Genomic DNA, 20,730 nt, shown 5'->3' on the forward strand with positions numbered 1-20,730 from the left:
GACTTGTAGGCATAATTATAGATAGGCTTAACCTCCCCTTTACAGCCATAAGTTTCACTAGAGCAAGCCTCAAGACACAATTTTGAAATACAACTTAAGCCATTAATTGTGGGTGTGAATTTAAAATTTTCTAGTATTTGTATTGTAGTATGCTGCCTAAGAGCACAACATTCTCTGCACAAAAAAAAAATTGTTGTAGTGGCTTCAATTTTAATTAGAATTTTCTCTCTGGTGTTTCTTTAGAGGCTAAAATAACTTTTTTGTTCAAGTTTATTTTGTCTGTTATTAGTATGGCTACTCTTGCTCCCTTTTGGTTAGTACTTGCATTGTATATCTTTTTCCATCCTTTTAATTTCAATCTATTTGTGTCTCTGAAGCTAAAGAGAGTCTCTTGTAGACAATACATAGTGGGACTGGTTTTTTTGATCCATTCTGCCAATTTCTGCTTTTTAATTGGAAAGTTTAATACATTTATATCTAATGTATTTACTAATAAAGTACACTTTACATCTGCCATTTTGCTATTCTTTTTCTATATATCTTGTCTTGGGTCTTCCTCTATTCTTCCATTGCTGCCTTTTTTGTGTGTGTTAGATTCTAGTGTACCATTTTAATTCCCTAATCATTTCTTTTTCTGTACATATTTTAGTTATTTTCTTAGTGGCTGCTCTGGGAATTACCTTTAACATAATTTGTAACATTCTCATTTGGATTGACACCAACATAATTTCAGTAGTATACAAAAAACTTTGCTCCTATAGAGCTCCACTCTAACTCCCTCCTTTACATTGTTATTGTAAAAAAATACATTGTGTGCCCATTGAAATAGATTTATAATTACTGCTTTGTGCAGCTATCTTTTAAACCCAATAGGAGGAGGAAAAAAAGGAGTTACAAACAAAAAATACAATCATATGTCTTTTATATTTGTTTATGTAGTTACCTTTATGGGTGCTCTTTATTTCTTCTTGTGGATTCAAGTTACTATCCACTGTCCTTCAATTCAGCCTTCAGGAAACCCATTAGTATTTCTTGTAGGGCAGGTCTGCTAGCAACAAACTCTTTCAGATTTTGTTTATTTAGCAATCTCTTAATTTCTCTTTCATTTTTGAAGGATAGTTTTGCCAGATATAGAATTCTTGGTTGACGGGATTTTTTCTTTAGCACTTTGTCATTTCTTTGCCTCCTGGCTTCCATGGTTTCTGATGAAAAATTGATGGTTAATTTTATTGAGGATCCTTTGTATGTGATGAGTCACTTCCTTCTTGCTGCTTTTGATTTTCTGTCTTTTGACAGTTTGGTTATGATGTGTCTAGATGTAGATGTCTTTGACTTTATTCTACTTGGAGTTCTTTGAGCTTTTTAGATGTGTAGATTAATGTTTTGCATAAACTTTAGGAAGTTTTTTGGCCATTATTTCTTTTTGCCCCTTTCTCTTTCTTCTCTCCTCTGTCCTATTATGAGTATGTTAGTATACTTGATGATGTCCCACAGGTCTCTGGGACTTTGTTCATTTCTCCCCATTCTTTTTTCTTTCTTTTTCTCAGACTGTATAATCTGCTATCTGTTTCAAGTTTGCTGATACTTCTGCCTGCTCAAATCTGCAATGGATCCCCTCAAGTGGAGTTTTCACTTCAGTTTTTGTACTTTTCAACTCCACAATTTCTACTTGAGACCTTTGTATATAAATTATATCTCTTTATTGACATTCTCTGTTTGATGAAACATCATTCTCTTATTTTCCTTTAGTTCATTAGACATGGCTTCCTTCAACTCTTTGAACAGATTTAAAATAGTTGATTTAAAGTCTTTGTCTAGTAAGCCCAATGTCTTGGTTTTCCTCAGGATAGTTTCTGTTTGTTGCTTTTGCCTTTTATGGGCCATTCTTTCTTGTTTCTTTGCATATCATGTAAATTTTTGTTGAAAATGGGACACTTAAAATAATATAATGTAGCAACTCTGGAAATCCAGTTCTCTCTTCTTCCAGGTTTGGTGCTGATGTTCCTTGATGTAGTTGTTGTTTAGTGACCTTTCTGAACTAATTTTTAAAGTCTGTATTCTTTGCTGTGTATGGCAACCGAAGTCTTTATTCTGTTATCTTGGTGGTCAGCTAATGACTGTATTGAGATTTCCTAATAAGTCTCCCAGTCTTTGCCAAGGCACTCTGTATGTACGTTGTGGCTTGCCTTCAACACCAGCCAGCCAGTTTACAGCTCTCCCTTAGCCTTCACTTCTTGCTTGTCCAGTCTCAAAGTTAAAACTTAGTTCTTTCTCAAGTATTCCGTGAACATGCTCACAGTTGTTGTAGATTGCACACAGTGGCCTTCTCAATTCCCAGGAATATGTCCCAGGTTTTCAAATCTCCCATGGATATCTCATTTCTTGGCTTTTCCTTTTAAGCTTTTTGGTTAGGCTATTGTTTGCCCTATTATCAGTTGCCAAAGGCAATTGTTAAATCACTTATCTGTAATTATTGATCTTAAAAAAATACACCCTTGGGAGAGGCTTTTAGAACTAGGCAGATACCAGTCAACTCTAATAAAGACAAGCCTTTCTACTGGAGTCTTCCAAGGAATCACCAGACAGGTCAACTAATGAAAATTATTGGGGATTTAAGCTTTGAAAGAGCTCCAGCTACATTCTGCTCCCCCCAGTGCTGGGCATGTGGGCAGTGATTTTTCAAGGCTACTGCTGAGACTGGAGAGCATTGAATGAGTCTGGGGCAAGTTAAAACAACACAAAATGCAACATCCTTATGGAATCCAGACATTTTCTTGAATCAATGGTCCTTTAAATTTCCAGAGTTATAAAAGAGTTGAGTCTGACAATTTTTGTCAGATTTTTCTCTACATTTATGGAGGGGTGAATTTTCAGAGTCTTGATTCCATCATTTTCACTGACATAACTACAGTATGATTTTATATTTCTAAGGTCTCAATGATCTCAGACTAATTAAATATTTAATTGTGGGAGATAATTACAGAAAATGAAAGATAAAATGTAATTCTTATGAGGGTCTCCCTATTGGGTAGATGAAGTTTGAAAAGTGCCCTGAAAATTAAGGTTAAAGTAACAGCTATTTTAAACCCTGTTTTCTTCATACAGGTAAAACACAGGCTTTGGAGTCAGACAGACCTGAGTTCAAATCCCAGCTCTGCTTCTTACTAGCTTGGTGACCTAGGACAAATTAAATAACCTCTCTGTGCCTCAGTTTCCTCAACTGTAAAATAGGGTAATAATAGTATTTACCACATAAGGATATTGTGAGGATTAAATGTGAAGTGCTGATTACAGTGCTGGGAGCCCAATAAGATATTAGCTGTAATATTTATTAAATACCTAGCAAACATCAGGCACTCTGCCAGGCTCACGGATGGTAGTGACAATAAAGTGTTGTCCCTGCCCTCAAAGAACTAATAATCTAGGAGACTGACAAGTAATCGGGTGCTAATATGCAGCATAAAAGGGCTTTGATGATAAGAATACACATGAGGGTATGTGATGAGAGTTGTGGCTTTCAGGAGTTCCTCTTCTTAGATTTATCCCTTTCTTCTCTGGCTCCAAAGCCAAGGAATTGGTCCTTTTTTTTTAATTGGGTGGATTAAGCTATGAACTTTTTTAAAGTTCTAAATATTGAAAGAAGAAAGCACCCTGAATTATGGAAGACTCTAGAAACAGTTTTTCCTGTAGCAAGTGCTTCCTACCAGCATAGTCACTTCGAGGGTTTTCAACCTGAAAAATTCTTTGGTAGGTTTTTCCTTTGCCATCCACCTTTTTTCTATTTTTTTTTCTCTTTGCCTTCTCCACTTTATATTCTGGAGATGTGGTAGTTCCCAAAGGAAGAATGCTTTGTGGATTCTAAGGGTGATTTATAAGGAAAGACAAAATGATTTTTTTTTTTACTTGCAAACTCCATACCAAAAATATGAACATATACTTTCATGAAAGTTATTGAAAATGCAGATAATTTTAATTCCTTGCATTTTTCAGAATTCTCAATCGTAATCCTCTGACAACTGTTGAAGATTCATATCTTTTTAAATTGCCAGCATTAAAATATTTCTAAGTATGCAAAAATCTGGTGGGTCGTGAGATGATTTCTGTTCTTTTACTTTCATCAAAGATTAAGTAGTTTTCATTTGGGCTGAAAAGTCATTAATTTTAATTTTAACTGGGTTATTGAAAAAAAGTTATTTGGCAATGAAAAGGATTAAGAAAGGATGTATAATGGGCAAGATAGCCAGGAGGGGTTAAGAGCTGTGTTGAAGAACACATGAGGATATGGTACATGTAAACATGTAGAAATATCATTTATCCTAGAATGCAGAGGAATAAGGTATACGCTATGAAGAAGGAGCCAGGAACTGAGAGAGATGAACACAATATGAGAGTAAAAAGTAGGATAATGGTAAAAGACTATAGGTTCTGCTGTTCAGTGCCAAGGTCATTGATTTGTTTATGCAAATAAACTTGTATTTTTTCAATAAGAACTCTCTGGAATTGTTATCTATGGAAAATAAACCCTTGAGCTGGCTTGTTTTACAGAGAAGCCAAGTTATCTCATGTACTTAAGTATCTGTTTAACTACAGAATTTTTGTGTTGGGGTTCATATTGTACATGTCTGGGCATTCTCTTTCAGAGACATGGGAACAACACAAGTGTCAACTTACAACAGTTGAGAACATCCTCATGATGACAATCGAGTTGGAAAAATTGTAAGTCATTTTCTCTTAGATTTATTTTCACAAGTTGTTTTCTTAGGCTTGTTTTTCTTATTTTACAAATCAGGTTTATTGAGGTAAATTTTACATATAATATATAATCACTCTTTTTAAGTGTATAGTTTGATGACTTTTGGCAAATGTATAGTTATGTAACTACCATAGCAATCAACATATAGAACATTCCTGTCACCCCAAAAAGGCCCCTCCCAAGAAATCAAAGCATATGTTCACATAACTTGTATGTGTTTTTAGCAGTTTTATTCATAATGGCCAAAAACCTGGAAACAACCCAAATGCTCATCAACTGATAAATGAATAAACAAATTGTAGAATATCTGTACAACTGTAATATTACTCAGCAATAAAAAGGAATGAGCTACTAATATATGCAACAACATAGATGAATCTCAAAAGGATTATGCTAAGTGAAAGGGGCCAAACATAAAAAGTTACAAATGAAAGATGCAAAAACACAAAAAGCTGCCTACTCTATAATTTCATTTAAGGCATTCTGGCAAAAGCAAAACCACAGGGACAGAAATTAGATGGGTGGTTGCCAGGGGCTGGTGGTGGGAGTAAATACCTAGGAGTGGGACAGCTATGTCATATGCTGAGAGCATTTTTCATTTTATTTGAAACTGCTAAACTCTTTTCCAAAATGGCTGTTTGGTTTTGCATTCCCACCAGCAGTGTATGTGACTTACAGTTGCTCCACAAACATCAGTCATCTGATCTTTGTATTGCAGTCTTAAAAAAAAATCACAGAAAAAAAACAGCCCACCTAGTAGATGTGTTGTGGTTATCGCATCTTGGTATTAAGTTGCATTTCTCTAATAGCTAATGATGTTGTGTGTCTCTTCATGTGCTTATTTACCATCTTTATCTCCTTTAATGAAGTGACTGTTCAAATCTGTTGCCATTTTTTATAGGATACTTTATGTTATTATTGAGTTATAAGGGTGCTTTTTATATATTCTGAAAATAAAGTTCTTTCTCTCAGATAATGTGTTTGCTAAATATTTTCTCCCAGGCTATGGCTTGTCTGATCATTCTCTTGAGAGTATCTTTTGGAGAACAGAAGTTTTTTATTTTGGTGAAGTCTAATTTAGCATTTTTTTCTTACACAATTTGTGTTTTGTGTGAGTGTGTCTTATCTAAGAAATCTTTGTCTAACCCGGGGTCACAGAAATTTTCTCCTATATTTTCTTCCAAAAGTTGTATAGTTGTATAGCTCTTACTTCATCCCAATAATATAATTTCTTTTTTAACAACTTTTTTAGGGATAATTAACCTGCAATAATTATTTTTGACATACGTGTTCAGCATGATGCCATCAAAATCAAATAATGAACATAAACATCACCTAAAAAAGTGTACTCATACTGTTTTGTATTTCCTCTCTTCTGCCCCTCCTTGCTCCTCTCATTCCTCATGTAACCACTGATCTGCAGCCTGTTACTACAGACTAGTTCAAATTTTCTAGAATTTTATTTAAATGGAATGATACAGTCTGTACATTTAAGTACTAAAATTTTACATCATGATTTGTTTAACTTAAGAAGTGCTATGTGGTGAAAACTAGTAGAAGGAAATGTAAAGCAAAAATATAATGATTTTCCAAAAAAAGCCATATATTACTTTTTTACGTTAAAGGGAGGGAGGAAAGAAATGAAGAGGAAAGAAAGGGGAAAAAAGACAAGAAGAGAAAGAAAAAGGTCAGACAGGAAGAAAAATACTCTTCTTCCCCCATTTTGAAAAGGGTAATGCAATCAACTGAGTCAGTTTATATTAAGCATCTTCTTTACATATTCTTGAATCCCCTCATGCCTTTCATATTGCCATTAGCACCCGGTTGAACCTGCCTCATCATTGACTGTCATCCTGCCATACCACCCAAGTGATGAAGAACTCTTGGATCCACCATTTTGGCCATTTGTTGATTCAATTTTGCCATCTGAGACTGGCTGACATCCTTAGACATGTCACCACCTTCTCTGAGGAAAAGGCCAATAGTATCTGGAACACCTCTGTCAGCTGGGAAGGCACATGGGTGGCATCTTGCTGGTCCTTTGCTCCTGGGTTGCACTGCTTTCAGCTTCTGATTCCAGTGGCTTTCTCCTTAAACATCTGTGGGTTCTAACTTAGCTTCTTGGGGGCAAACTGAGCTTCATCTCATAGCTTAGCATCTCCAGATGTCTAGGTCTGTGTCAGCTCTCATTTCTCTTCAAAATGTCATACAGTCTGTACTTATTTGACTGACTTTTTTCACTCAACGTGATAGCTTTAAAAGTCATCCATGGGGAGGAGCTCAGATGGTGGCATAGAGAGGTATGGAATTTAGTTAGTCCCCTGGAACCACTAATAAACAACCAGGAACAACTAGTCAATAAACTGGAACAACTGCTGGGGGACAACCATGACTCTCCACACATCGTGCACAAACCTGGATTGGGTGGAAAGGCTGAAATCACAGCATAAAATCTGTAAGTAAAAACTGCAGAACCACACTGGGATCCCCCTGCCCCCACGGCAGGCTGAGGTGCAAAACCTCACTATGGCAGAAAGCAGCATTCCCGGAGCAACCTAATACAGCTCAGCCTAGCTCCACCTGGGGTTTTAACTAACAAATGTGGATGGCTGAATAAAAGCTACAAACATAGACAAGCAGCAAAGTACCCTGAGGTTGCTCCCAGTGGAGAGAAGGTGGGACTGATGAAGATGAAAAAAATTAATTAAAAAAGAAAAAAAAATACAGAAACTTATAAAGACTGATGTTAAAGAGCTGGAAAACACCTGTACCCCATGAGGAGTAGCCCAGAAGACCAGGTGCTCTATCTGACCAATGGGCGAAATGGGGGTGGGGGGGCAGGAGCATGGACTGGTTCTGAAGGGGGGCTTTCTTTCCCTTTTACTCTCTCTCAACCTGAGTTGCTCACTGGAGAGAGCCTCAGCCATTTTCAGTTCACAGCACTCTGACCCAGACAGGGGTGGAGTTGAAGAGTCAGAGAGACAAAAAAATTACTGAAATGCAGAAGATAGCTCTGTGGGGGAGGGTGTGTCTTCCCTAAGAGGAAGGAGGTGAGGCCCAGCTCAAGAGCCTGCTGCCCCTAAGAACTCAGACCCCAGGGTCTGGGGGAAAACAGTCAAAACAGAAACAACTGAAGTTAAGAATTAAAGGGGACACACCTCTTTACAGCAGTCAGGAGCAACAGGCTGACAGGCACCACCTGCTGTGCATGTTAGGAAAAGCACAGCAGCTAGAGACCTCACAGGAAAGTCTGTCAATTTCTAAGACACTCCTTCAGGGAGACTTGAAGCTGAATATAATCCTATTCTGAGACCTGAACCTGTTCTTGTCTGGGAAAATCTGATTGGGGTAACTGGGGAACCCAGATGCCTAGGCAACAGAGGACTACAGTTTGCACTTGGAAGGGTGGAGATATAGCCCAGTCAAAGGAACAAACTTACACCTCAATCAAGATACAGTTGAGATATTGTTTCACTTTAATGAAACAGTCAAAGATTGTCAAAGAAAAGGCCAAATCAACAAGTTCAGGGAAGATATGGCAAAAGAGATGAAGGATATAAAGAAAACACTGGGTGAACATAAGGTAGAAATCAAAAGTTTGAAAAAACAACTGTCAGAATCTATGAAAATGAAAGGCAGAACCCAAGAGATGAAAAGCACAGTGGAGACATACAGCAGCAGAGTTCAAGACACAGAAGAAAACACTCAGGAATTGGAGAACAAGACACCTGAAATACTATACACAAAAGAACACATAGGGAAAAGAATGGAAAAATATGAGCAACGTCTCACAGAATTGAATGACAACATGAAATGCATGAATGTATGTATCGTGGGTGTCCCAGAAGAAGAAGAGAAGGGAAAGGGGGCAGAAGCAATAATAGAGGAAATAATCAATGAAAATTTCCCATCTCTTATGAAAGACATAAAATTACAGATCCAAGAAGCGCAGCAAGCCCCAAATGGGATAGATCTGAATAGACCTAAGCCAAGACACTTAATAATCAGATTAGTAAACAATAAAGACAAAGAGAGAATCCTGAAAGCAGCAAGAGAAAAGCAATCCATACATACAAAGGAAGCTTGATAAGACTATGTGCAATTTCTCAGTAGAAACCATGGAGACAAGAAGGAAGTGGTGTGATATATTTAAGATACTGAAAGAGAAAAACCACCAACCAAAAATCCTATATTCAGCAAAACTGTCCTTCAAATATGAGGGATCATTTAAAATATTTTCTGACAAACAGAAAATGAGAGAGTTTGTGAACAAGATACCTACACTACAGGATATTCTAAAGAGCACTACAGACAGATAGGAAGACAGGAGTGAGAGGTTTGGAACACAGTCTTGGGTGATGGTAACAATGTAAGTAAACTGAACAAAGATGACTGTGAGTATGGTTGAAAGAAGAAGGTTAGGAGCATGTGGGACACCAAAAGGAAAGAGGAAAGATAAAAACTGGGACTGTATAACTCAGTGAAACCTGGAATGCTCAACAGTTGTGATAAAATGTACAAATATGTTTTTACAAGAAGAATAATAAATGAACGTCTGCCTTACAGGGTGTTAAAATGGGGTGTGAGGCACCAGAAGATGGTGGCATAGAGAGGAGTGGAAGTTAGTTAGTCCCCCTGAAAGAACTAATAAACAACTAGGAACAACTAGCAAATAATCTAGAATAACTGCTGGGTACATACATGACTGTCCACACATCATACACCAAGCTGGATTGGGAGGAATGCCTGAGATTGAAGCATAAACTCTGTAAGTAAAAACTGCAGACCAATGCCAAAAGCCTCACCACCCCCTGGCAGCCTGAACTGCAAAACCTCACTGTAATAGAGAGCAGCACTCTCTGAACATGTGAATATACCTCATTCCAGCTCCATCTGTGGTTTTGATTAACAAACAAGGACTGCTCAATACAAGCTACAAATCCCCAGCCAGCTTTTAGTGACGTCTGACCTTGAAGAGCTGGCAGACTTCTCTGTGCTGGGAGGGGGAGCCCAGACGACTGGGTGCTATCTCTGGCCAGCAACTGAAGCTGGAGTAACTGTGGACTGGCCCTGAAGGAGGGTTTCTGTCCCTTTTTCTCTCTCTCAACCTGGGCAGTTCAGTGGAGAAAGCCACAGCCATTTTCAGTTCACAGCTTTCTGACCCAGACAAGGGTGGAGATAGCAGAGTCAGGGAGACAAAGAGCCTATTTAAATGCAAATTAAAATGCCCTAGGGGGTCTATCTTCCCTAAGAGGAAAGAATTGGTGCCCAGCCCTACTGCTGGCCTCCCATTCAGAACCAGACCCCAGAGCCTGGGGGAAAACAGCCAAAACAGAAACTAAGGACTAAGGGGGCCACACATCCTTACACCAGTCAGGAGCTACAGGCTGACAGGCACCACTTGCTGGGCAGGTTAGGAAAAGCACAGTGCCTTGAGGCCTCACAGGGTGTGTCAGTCTTCTAAGACACACCCTCAGGGAAACCTGATACTGAATATTGCTCCCTTCTGAGATCTGAGCCCATTCTGGTCTGGGAATACTTGATTAGGGTAACCAAGGAAACCAGATACCTAGACAACAGAAAACTACAACCTACACTAAGAAAAACAAAGTTATGACTCAGTCAAAGTCATGTATGACACCAGAAGGAAAGTTGGAGGTTAAAAGATGGGAATGTATAAAACAGTGAATCCTGTGGTGGGCAATGTCCATGATTACACTTCAACTGAGATACAGGACTTGAAACAGCTAATGCAAAATCAATTTTAAAAGTTTAGGGAAGATACTGCAAAAGAGATGAAGTGTATAATGAAAACACTGGGCAAATATAAGGTAGAAGTCAAAAGTTTGAAAAAAGAACTGGCAGAATCTATGGAAATGAAAGGCACAACACAAGAGAAGAAAGACACAATGGAGACATACAACAGCAGATCTCAAGAAGCAGAAGAAAACACTCAGGAACTGGAGAACAAGAAACCTGAAATACTACACACAAAAGAACAGATAGGGAATAGAATGGAAAAATATGAGCAACACCTCAGAGAATTGAATGACAACATGAAATACATGAATGTATGTGTCATGGCTATCCCAGGGGAAGAGAAGGGTAAAGGGGCAGAGCAATAAGAGAGGAAATAATCAATGAAAATTTCCCATCTCTCATGAAAGACATAAAATTACAGATCCAAGAAGCACAACAAACCCCAAATGGGATAGATCTGAATAGGTCTACGCCAAGACACTTAATAATCAGATTATCAAACGTCAAAGACAAAGAGAGAATCCTGAAAGCAGCAAGAGAAAAGCGATCCATCACATACAAAGGAAGCTTGATAAGACTATGTGCGGATTTCTCAGTAGAAACCATAGATGCAAGAAGGAACTGGTGTAATGTATTTAAGATACTGAAAGAGAAAAACCACCAAACAAGAATCCTATATCTGGCAAAACTGTCCTTCAAATATGAGGGAGAGTTTAAAATATTTTCTGACAAACAGACAATGACAGAGTTTGTGAACAGGATACCTGCACTACAGGAAATACTAAAAGCACTACAGACAGGTAGGAAAAGGCAGAAGCGAGAGGGTTAGAACACAGTCTTGGGTGATGGCAGCACAGCAATGTAAGTACACTGAACAAAGATGACTGTGAATATGGTTGAAAGAGAAGGTTGGGAGCATGTGGGACACCAGAAGGAAAGATGAAAGATAAAGATTGGGACTGTGTATAACTCAGTGAAACCTAGAGTGCTCAAAAATCATGATAAAATGCACAAATATGTTTTTACATGAGGGAGAATAAATGAATATCAACCTTGCAAGGTGTTAAAAATAAGATAGTATTGGGGGAAAAATACAATCAATGCAAACTAGAGACTATAATTAACAGAAACATTGTATTATGCTTCCTTTAATGTAACAAAGGCAATATACCAAAGCTAAATGCATGTAAGAAGGGGACATAAGGTAGGGGTATGGGACTCTTGGCATTGGTAATGTTGTCTGACTCATTATTCTACTTTAGTTTAATGCTATCTTTCCTTTTATTGTTTCCTAGCTGTCATGTTTTTTTTTTTCTTTCTTTTTTCTTTTTCTTTTGTCTCTCTACCTTCTTTGACTCTTCCTCCTTGTGTGGAAGAAATGGAGATGTCCTTATATAGATAGTGGTGAGGGTGGTGAATACATAAATACGTGACTGTACAGGGAACCATTGATTGTTTACTTAGGATGGAATGTATGGGGTGTGAACAAAACAGTCTTAAAAAAATGGGTTGATGAAGAAACCTGAGGACACTATATTGAGTGAAATATGTCAAACATATAAGGACAAATATTGCAGGGTCTCACTGATAGGAACTAATTATAATATGTAAACACATAGACATGAAATATAAGTTACCAGGATATAGAATGAGGCTAAAGAATGGGGAGCGGTTGCTTATTATGTGCAGAATGTTCAACTAGGGTGAACTTAAGTGTTTGAAAATGGACAGAGGTGATGGTAGCACTTTGTGAGAATAACTAACAGTGCTGAATGGTGTATGAATGTGGTGGAAAGGGGAAGCTTCAAGTCATGTATGTCACCAGAAGGAAAGTTGGATGTTAAAAGATGGGAATGTATAAAACAGTGAATCCTGTCATGGGCAATGTCCGTGATTAACTGCACAAATGTTAGAAATCTCATTCATGAACTAGAACAAATGTATGAAACTATAACTAGAAGTTAATAATAGAGGGGCATATAGGTAGAAAAGTATACCTATTGCAAACTATATACTACAGTTAATAGTATTTTAACATTCTTTCATCAACAATAACAAGTGTACTATACCAATACTATGAGCCAATAACAGAGGGGGGGTGGTTAGGGGTATGGGAGGATTTAAGTTTCCTTTTTTGGGTGTCTTTATTTCTTTTCTGGAGTAATGAAAATGTCCTAAAAATTCAAAAACTATAATTGTGTTGATGGATGCACAGTTGTATGATGGTACCGTGTTCAATTGATTGTATACTTTGGATTTCTGGATAATTGTATGGAATGTGAAGAATCTCAATTTTAAAAATGGGGTCATATTGGGGAAAAAATATAATCAAAGCAAACTAGAGACTTAAAAAAAGTCATCCATGTGGTTGGGTGTATCAGTAGTTGATTTATTTTTATTTCTGAGTTGTATTCCATTATACAGATGTACTACAATTTATCTATTTACATGTTGATGGACATTTGGGTTGTTTCCAATTTTTGTTTGTTAGAAATAAAGTTTCTATGAACATTTGTGTACAAATCTTTGTATGGACAATACTTTCATTTCTCTTTGATAAATACCCAGAAGTGGAATGGCTAGATCATATGGAGGGTGTCTGTCTAACTTCTCAAGAAACTGTCAAAACTGTTTTCCAAGGAGGTTGTACCATTTTACATCCCTGCTGGCACTGTATAAGCTCCATTTTCTCCACATCTTTGCCAACTCTTGCTGTGCTCAGTCTTTTTAATTTTAGATAATCTAGTAGGTGTGTAGTTGTATCTCATTGTAACTAATTTGCATCTCCCTAAAGGTTAATGAAGTTGAGCATCTTTTCATGTGCTTGTTTGCCATTCTGATGTCTTCAAATCAGGGACTATTTTTTCATTGTTTTCAGAGTTCTTTATATATTATTGAAAAAGTGCTTTTTCTGATATGTGATTTGCAAATATTTCCTCCCATTCTGTGGCTTGTCTTTTCTTCTTTGCTGAAGAATAGAAATATCTATTCATACCTTGGAATAGTTTTTCATTAGGTTTTTTGTCTTATTATTGAATTGTAGTAAATCTTTATATATTCTAGATACTAAACCTTTGTCAGGTATATGGTTTCCCAATATCTTTTCCTATTCTGTAGGTTATCTTTTTCCTTTGTTTAAAATGTCCTTTGAAGTACAAAAGTTTTAAATTTTGATGTTCATTTTATCTGTATTTTCTTTTGTTGCTTGCACTTTTGGTGTAAAAATCTAAAACTCTGACTACTACAAGGTCCTGAAGATATTCCCATGTGTTTTCTTGTAAGAGTTTTATAATTTTAGCTCTTATATGTGTCATTGATCCGTTGCATATTAGCTTTTATATAGGGTGAGAGGTATTATAGGGGTCCACATTCATTCTTTTGCATGTAGATTTCCAATTACCCCAACACCATTTGTTGAAGAGGCTGTTCTTTCTCCACTGAATGAACTTGGCACTTGTCAAATCAACTGGCCTTAGATGTATGGATTCATCTCACTTCTATTCCATTGGTCTATATGCCTATCCTTATGCTAGTACCACAGTGTTTTAATTTCTGTAGCTTTTTGTAGTAAGCTTTGAAATCAGGATTTGTGAGTCCACACTGTTTTAATTACCATAGCTTCATAGTTAGTTTTGAAATCAGGAAATGTGAGGCCTCCAACTTTGTTCTTCCTTTTCAAGACAATTTTAACTATTCTGGGGCTCATCCATTTCCATATGAATTCAAGCATCAACTTTTCTATTTCTGTAAAAAAAAAATACTGCTCAAATTTTGATAGGGATTGCATTGAATTTGTAGATCACTTTAGGCAGTATTGCCATGTTAACAAAATTAAGTCCTCCAATCCATGAATGTGGGATGTCTTTCCATTTATGTAGATCTTCTGTAATTCCTTTCAGCAATGCTTTGCAGTTTGCAGTTTTTAAGTCTTTCACCTCCTTGTTTAAATTTAATTCTAGGTATAATATTTTTTGATGCTCTTGTAAATGGAATTGTTTTCTTAATTTCCATTGCATATTGTTCATTGTCATTACTTGTGTTTGGAAACCCAACTTACTTTTGGTTCATCTTGCACCCTGCAACTTTGCTGAATTGGTTTTATTAGTTCTAGTAGCTCTCTTGTGGATTTTATGGGGGCTTCCATATTTAGGATCATGTCATCTGTGAATAGGGATAACTTGATTTCTTCCTTTCCAATTTGGTTGTCTTTTATTCCTTTCTCTTGCCTGATTACTCTGGCTGGAACTTCAAGTACAATGTTGAATAACAGTGGTGACAGCAGACATCCTTGTCTTGTTCTTGATCTTAAGGAAAAAGCTTTCAGTCTTTTATATTGAGTATATTTGTTGTGGATTTTTCATCAATACCCTTTATCATGTAGAGAAAGTTCCCTTCCACTTGTAGTTTTCTGAATGTTTTTATCATGAAAGTGTGTTGGATTTTGTCAAATGCATTTTCTATGTCAATTGAGATAATCATGTGGTGTTTTTTTCCCTTCATTCTATTAATATGGTGTACTCTATTGGTTGATTTTCTTTTTCTTATGTTGAACCATCTTTGCATTCCTGGACTAAGTCCCACTTGGCCATGGTATATAATCCTTTTGATGTACTGTTGGATTCATTTGCCAATATTTTGTTGAGGGTTTTTGCATCTATATTCATATGGGTTATTGGTCTGTAATTTTATTTTTCTATGCTATCTTTATCTGACTTTGGTATCAGGGTAATGATGGCCTCATTAATCCCTCCTCTTCCATTTTTTGGTGGGCTTTGAGAAGTATTGCTGTTAAATCTTCTTTAAATATTTGGTAGAATTCAACATGAATCCATCTGGTCTGCACTTTTCTTTGTTGGGAGGTTTTTGATGACTATTTCAGTCTCTTTACTTGTTATAGGTCTGTTGGGATTATCTATTTCTTCTTTCATCTGATTAGGTAATTTGAATGTTTCTAAGAATTTGTCCATTCCATCTCAGTTTTCTAATTTCTGACATATAATTTTTCATAGCACCGTCTTAAAATCCTTTTTATTTCTGTAAGATTGGTAGTAATATCCCCATTTTCATTCATGATTTTACTTATTTCTGTCCTCTCCTTTTCTTTGTCAGTCTGGCTAAAGGTTTGTTGATTTTATTCATCTTTTCAAAAACCCAACTTTTAGGTTTTTTATTCTATTTTTTTCTATTCTATACTTCCTTTACCTCTGCTCTAATCTTTACTATTAACTTCCTTCTACTAACTTTGGGTTTAGTTTGCTCTTCTTCCAGTTTCTTTAGCTGTGAAGTTAGGTTATTGATTTGTGAACTTCTTTTTTAATGTAGGCATTTAGAGCTATAAATTTCTCTCTGACCATTGCCTTTGCTGCATCCTGCAAGTTTGGGTATGTTGTGTTTCATTTTTGTTCACCTCAAGATATTTCCTAATGTCCCTTGTGATTTCTTCTTTAACCCATTTGTTGTTTAATAGTGGGTTGTTTAATTTCCACGTATTTGTAAATTTCCCAGTCTTCCTTCTGATATTGATTTCTAGCTTCGTTCCATTGTGGACTGAGAAGATACTTTGTATGATTTCAGTATTTTAAAATGTATTAACATTTTATTTGTGGTGTAACATGTGGTCTATCCTGGAAAATGTTCCATATGCATTTGAGAAGAGTGTGTATTCTGCTATTGTTTGATGGAGCAGTCTGTGTATGTCCATTAGGTCTAATTGGTTAATAGTGTTGTTGAAGTCCTCTATTTACTCATCTTCCATTCAGATATTCTATCATTATTGAAAGTATTCTATTGAAGCCTCCAACTGTCTTTTTCACCCTTTAGTTCTGTCAATTTTTGCTACATGTATTTTGGAGTTCTGAAGTGTGGTTCATATATATATAATCATATCTTCTTGCTGGATTGAACCTTTTCTCAGTATAAAATATCTTCTTTGTCTATTGTATTCTTTTTTTACTTAAAGCCTAATTTGTCTCAGAATAATACAGCCACTCCAGCTCTCTTTTATTACTGTTTGCAAAGAATATCTACCTTTTTATTTTCAACCTTTTCATGTCTTTGTACATGAAGTGAATTTCTTGTAGACAACATTACATGGATCATGCTTTTTCATCCAATCTGCCAATCTCTGCCTTTTAACAGGGGAGTTTAATCCAGTGACATTTAAGTTAATAATTGAAAAGTAAGGATTTATTTCTACCATTTACCTATTTGTTTTCTGTTTGTCTTATATGTATGCTTTTTGTTCCTCAATTACTCCATTGTTGCCTTATTGTATTTAACTGCTGTTTTGTAGTATACTATTTTGATTTTCTTTTATTCCTTTCTCCAATATTTTAGGTTTTTTGTGATTAACTTTGTAATTAAAATGAACATCTTAAATTAATAACAACCGAATTTGACTAGTACCACCTAATTTCAGTAGTATACAAACTCTTTACTCAAATATACCTGTTTCTCTCCCTTTATATTGTCATTTTCAGATTCCATCTTTATACATACTATGTCCATTAGAATGGATTTTAAATGTTATTTTACATATTTGCCTGTAAAGTCATATAGAGGGATAAAGCACTTACAAACCCAAAGTACAATAATACAGGACTTTATATTTACCTATGTAGTTACCTTTACCAATATTCTTTCTTTCTTCTTATGGCTTTGAATTACTATCCTATATAGTTAGCATTTCCCATGTGTTAATTCTTTTGTGTAGTTCCATATTGCCATCTGGTATCATTTTCTTTCTGCCTAAAATATTCCTTTAGCATTTCTTATAATGAAGGCTTGCTAGTGATTAATTCCTTCAGCTTTTGTATGTCTAAAATAGTCTTTATTTTGTCTTTGTTTGTGAAAGATGTTTTCTCTGGCATAGAATTCTAGGTTGGTAGTTTGTTTGGGGGTTTGTTCTCCTCCCCCCCCCATTTAGTCCTTGAAAGATGTTGCTCCACTGAATTTTGACTTCCATTATTTCCAACAAGAAATCTGCTGTTATCCTTTGTTATTTTGTTGCTTTGTACATAGCATGTCTTTTATTACCCTTTAGTTGCATTTAAGATGTTCTATTTGTTGATGCTTCTGAGCAATTTGATTATAATGTGTCCTGGTGTAGTTTTCTTCATGTTTCTTGGACTTATAGTTCATTGAGCCTCTTGAATTTGGAAAATTTTGACTATTATTTCTTCAAATGTTCTTAGGTGCTAGGCTCTTGAAGTTGTTGCTCAACTTACTAATACTCTTTTTTTATTGTGGTTATTTTGTTTTATTTTGTTTGTCCTTGTGTTTCATTTTGGATATTTTGTATCACTATGCCTTCATGTTCACTGATCTTTTCTTCTTCTGTGTCTAATCTGACATTAATCCCATCTAGTGTATTTTTATCTAAACATTGTAGTTTTTAATTTCTAAAAGTTCAATTTGGGTCTGTTTTATGTCCCCCATGCCTCTATTTAACATATTCAATCTATGGCCTAGGTTTTTGAACAGACGGAAACAATAATGTTTAATGTCCTTGTCTGCTAATTCTAACATTTGCATAGGTTTTATGTTGGTTCTGGTTGCTATTTTTCTTCAATATAGGGCATATGTTCCTGCTTCTTTGCAAGCCTCGTAATTTTTTTATTTGATGCCAGACATTGTATTCTTATTTTGTTGGGTGCTACATATCTTTTATAGTCCTAAAATTTACTTGAGCTTTGTTTTGGATGAAGCTAAGATACCTGGAAACAATTTTATCCTTTCAGATCTAGCTTTTAAGATTTTTTTTTGGTGGATCCACAGACTAGCCTTATTCTGTAGCTCATTATTCCCTCCTAATGAGGCAAGACCTTTCTGAGTACCCAACATCCCATGAATGATGAGGTTTTACAGTCTGACTTGTTACACTGTTCTCTAATTATTTTGGGTGCTTCTTTTTCTTGCCTCCTGCAGTTTCACCACACATACACACTGATCAGTACTTCACTGAATATTTGAGATCCCTCTGGATATCTCCAGAATTCTTTCTCTGTGTAACCTTTCTTCTCCAGTACTCTGCATTGCAAATTCTAGCCACCCTTGTTTACCTGGACTCTCAGTTCCATTTCCTCAATTAGGGAGTCCACTAGTCTCTGCCTGAGTATCTCCTCTGTGAACTTTGGCCTGGAAACTCTCTCAAAGCAGTAAGCTAGAGCAATCATAAGGCTCACTTCATTTATTTCCCATCTCTTGGGGATCACTGTCCTTCATTGCCTGATGTCCAATGCCATGACAACTGTTGTTTCATGTATTCTGTCTATTTTTTTTAGTGTTTGAAGTGGGAAGTTAAATCTAGTCCCTGTTACTCCATGTTGGCTGGAGACCAATAATATCCCTTTAATTTCTTTTGTTTCAATCTAGGACCCAATTAAAGATCAGTCACTGCATGTCATGTTTTTGTTGGCTTTAAACTAAAATATTTTCCCTATTTTTTCTTTCTTTTTTTTCGCTCTTTCATGACATTGATATTTTTGAAGAGTCCAGGATAGTTGTCTTATAAATTGTGCCACAGTCTGGATTTATCTATTTTCTCCTTATTGGATACAATTAAACACATTGGGAAGAATACTAAATAGGTGATGTTGTGCCCTTTCCATTTCATTACTGCAGGGAACCCATAATATTACTTGATTAAGTTGATATCTTCTAGATCTCTCCATTATAAGGTTATTTTTCCCCTAGGTAATTAATAAATAATCTGTAGGGTGATATACTTTGAGATCAGTGAAAATCCTATTCTCAAACAACTTTTCACCCAGTTGTGCATCAATGATAATCCCTGCCTGAATGGATTACTACCTGGATGGCTGCAAAATGGTACTTTTCTAATTTTCATATTCCTTGTACATTTATTAGCTGGAATTCTTCCAAAATAAGAGCTCTTCACCCCCTTTTCTTTTTGAGTGTAATTATGAATTCATGGATTCATCTTAATTAATTATACCATAATATCATCGCCATTCTTTTGAATGATTAAATTGCCCAGTTTTGGTCAATGAAATCTCTGTTATCCCTGTTATGTTTAACCACGTAATGTGGATTAAGGTAAACTAAGCTGATGTTTATGCCCATAATAATTTCTAATATTTACCCCTTGCAACCAGGAATTTAAAAAGGGACTCCAGAAGTTGGAAGTTTAGTCAGACTCTTCTTAGATGTCTACCCCCTTCCTTTGTACACTCAACCCAAAGTGAGACTTTTATATTGAGAGGAGATACTTATGAATTCAACTATAGATTGTCACCCAGTTCTACTCCCTACCTCCTTTATTCTAAGCAGAGCATTCCCACTTCCATTCTTACCCTTCTTTTGTGCACCTCTGTCCTCTTTCCTATTTATTTGCCACATGTTCAAGATCAGCAGTTTGCCAACTGGTCCCCACCCAGCTGTGCAGGCTGCATGACCAAGAACTCCTTCCTGCTCAGCCCTGTAGCCCTGTAGTCAAGAAACCCCTTTACCATTAGTTTAATTCTCCATGTTTCTGTCTTTAGGATTTTACCTAGTTGAATGGCCTGCTGCCTCTGCCAATTTAAAAATAATATTGAGGTTATCTGCAAGACAGTCAAACTGCATTGTGACGGTGAATGTATGACAAACATAACATGTTGTGGTGAGTGAATTGCCTGATGATAAATATTTAATCTAAGGACATAAATGCTTTATTTTTATTCATTCATGCTTTCAGAGCTCAACTCCCTACATTTGTAAGAACTGCTCTTTCTGAAGGTCAGATTCCCAGCCTGGTGAGAGTCAAGTAACACTGTAACTGATCCCCATGCCTAGAGGAACAAGGGAAAGGAAGTGGAGGGAGAAGGGAATAACAGGCCACAGACTGCATACCATGCTCTCTGCTTGGGGCTTTGCCCCAAAATGATGAATTATTCATATAATGTGGGACAGTTTGTAAACTGATTTCATATGTATTGTGTCTCAAGTTCCCACTGCTTCATAGGACAGGTTTAGATCCATTTTTTGTTGTTTGTTTTGTCTTTGCAATTTTATAAAACAGTATAAGCGATGCTGCTTTATTAAAGTTTTATTTAGAACCTTAGTTTCTGGTCCCTTAACCAGAAACTGCTACTCAGCTCTCCTAATGGATGGGAAGGTTCCGCCATTCTTAGTGTCCAACTCTGAACTTGGTCTGAATCTTAAGTTTTTCTGTTTATGAAACACTCAGGTACTTTTAAGTGTTTTTCTATGTGTAA

General features: G+C 36.3%; 1 protein-coding gene across 1 annotated transcript in view; it reads left to right on the forward strand.

Annotated features, from left to right (window-relative positions):
- The window catches only part of LOC119514823 (leucine-rich repeat-containing protein 37A3-like), a 53,909-nt gene that overhangs the window by 29,339 nt on the left and 3,840 nt on the right, over positions 1–20,730 (forward strand). Inside the window, 3 exon segments of the mRNA XM_037810539.1 lie at positions 3,991–4,081; positions 4,661–4,716; positions 20,017–20,135. Coding sequence (XP_037666467.1) covers positions 3,991–4,081; positions 4,661–4,716; positions 20,017–20,135 — 266 coding nt within the window.

The sequence above is a fragment of the Choloepus didactylus genome, chromosome 18 (genome assembly GCF_015220235.1).
Source record: "Choloepus didactylus isolate mChoDid1 chromosome 18, mChoDid1.pri, whole genome shotgun sequence".
NCBI classification, from domain to species: domain Eukaryota; kingdom Metazoa; phylum Chordata; class Mammalia; order Pilosa; family Megalonychidae; genus Choloepus; species Choloepus didactylus.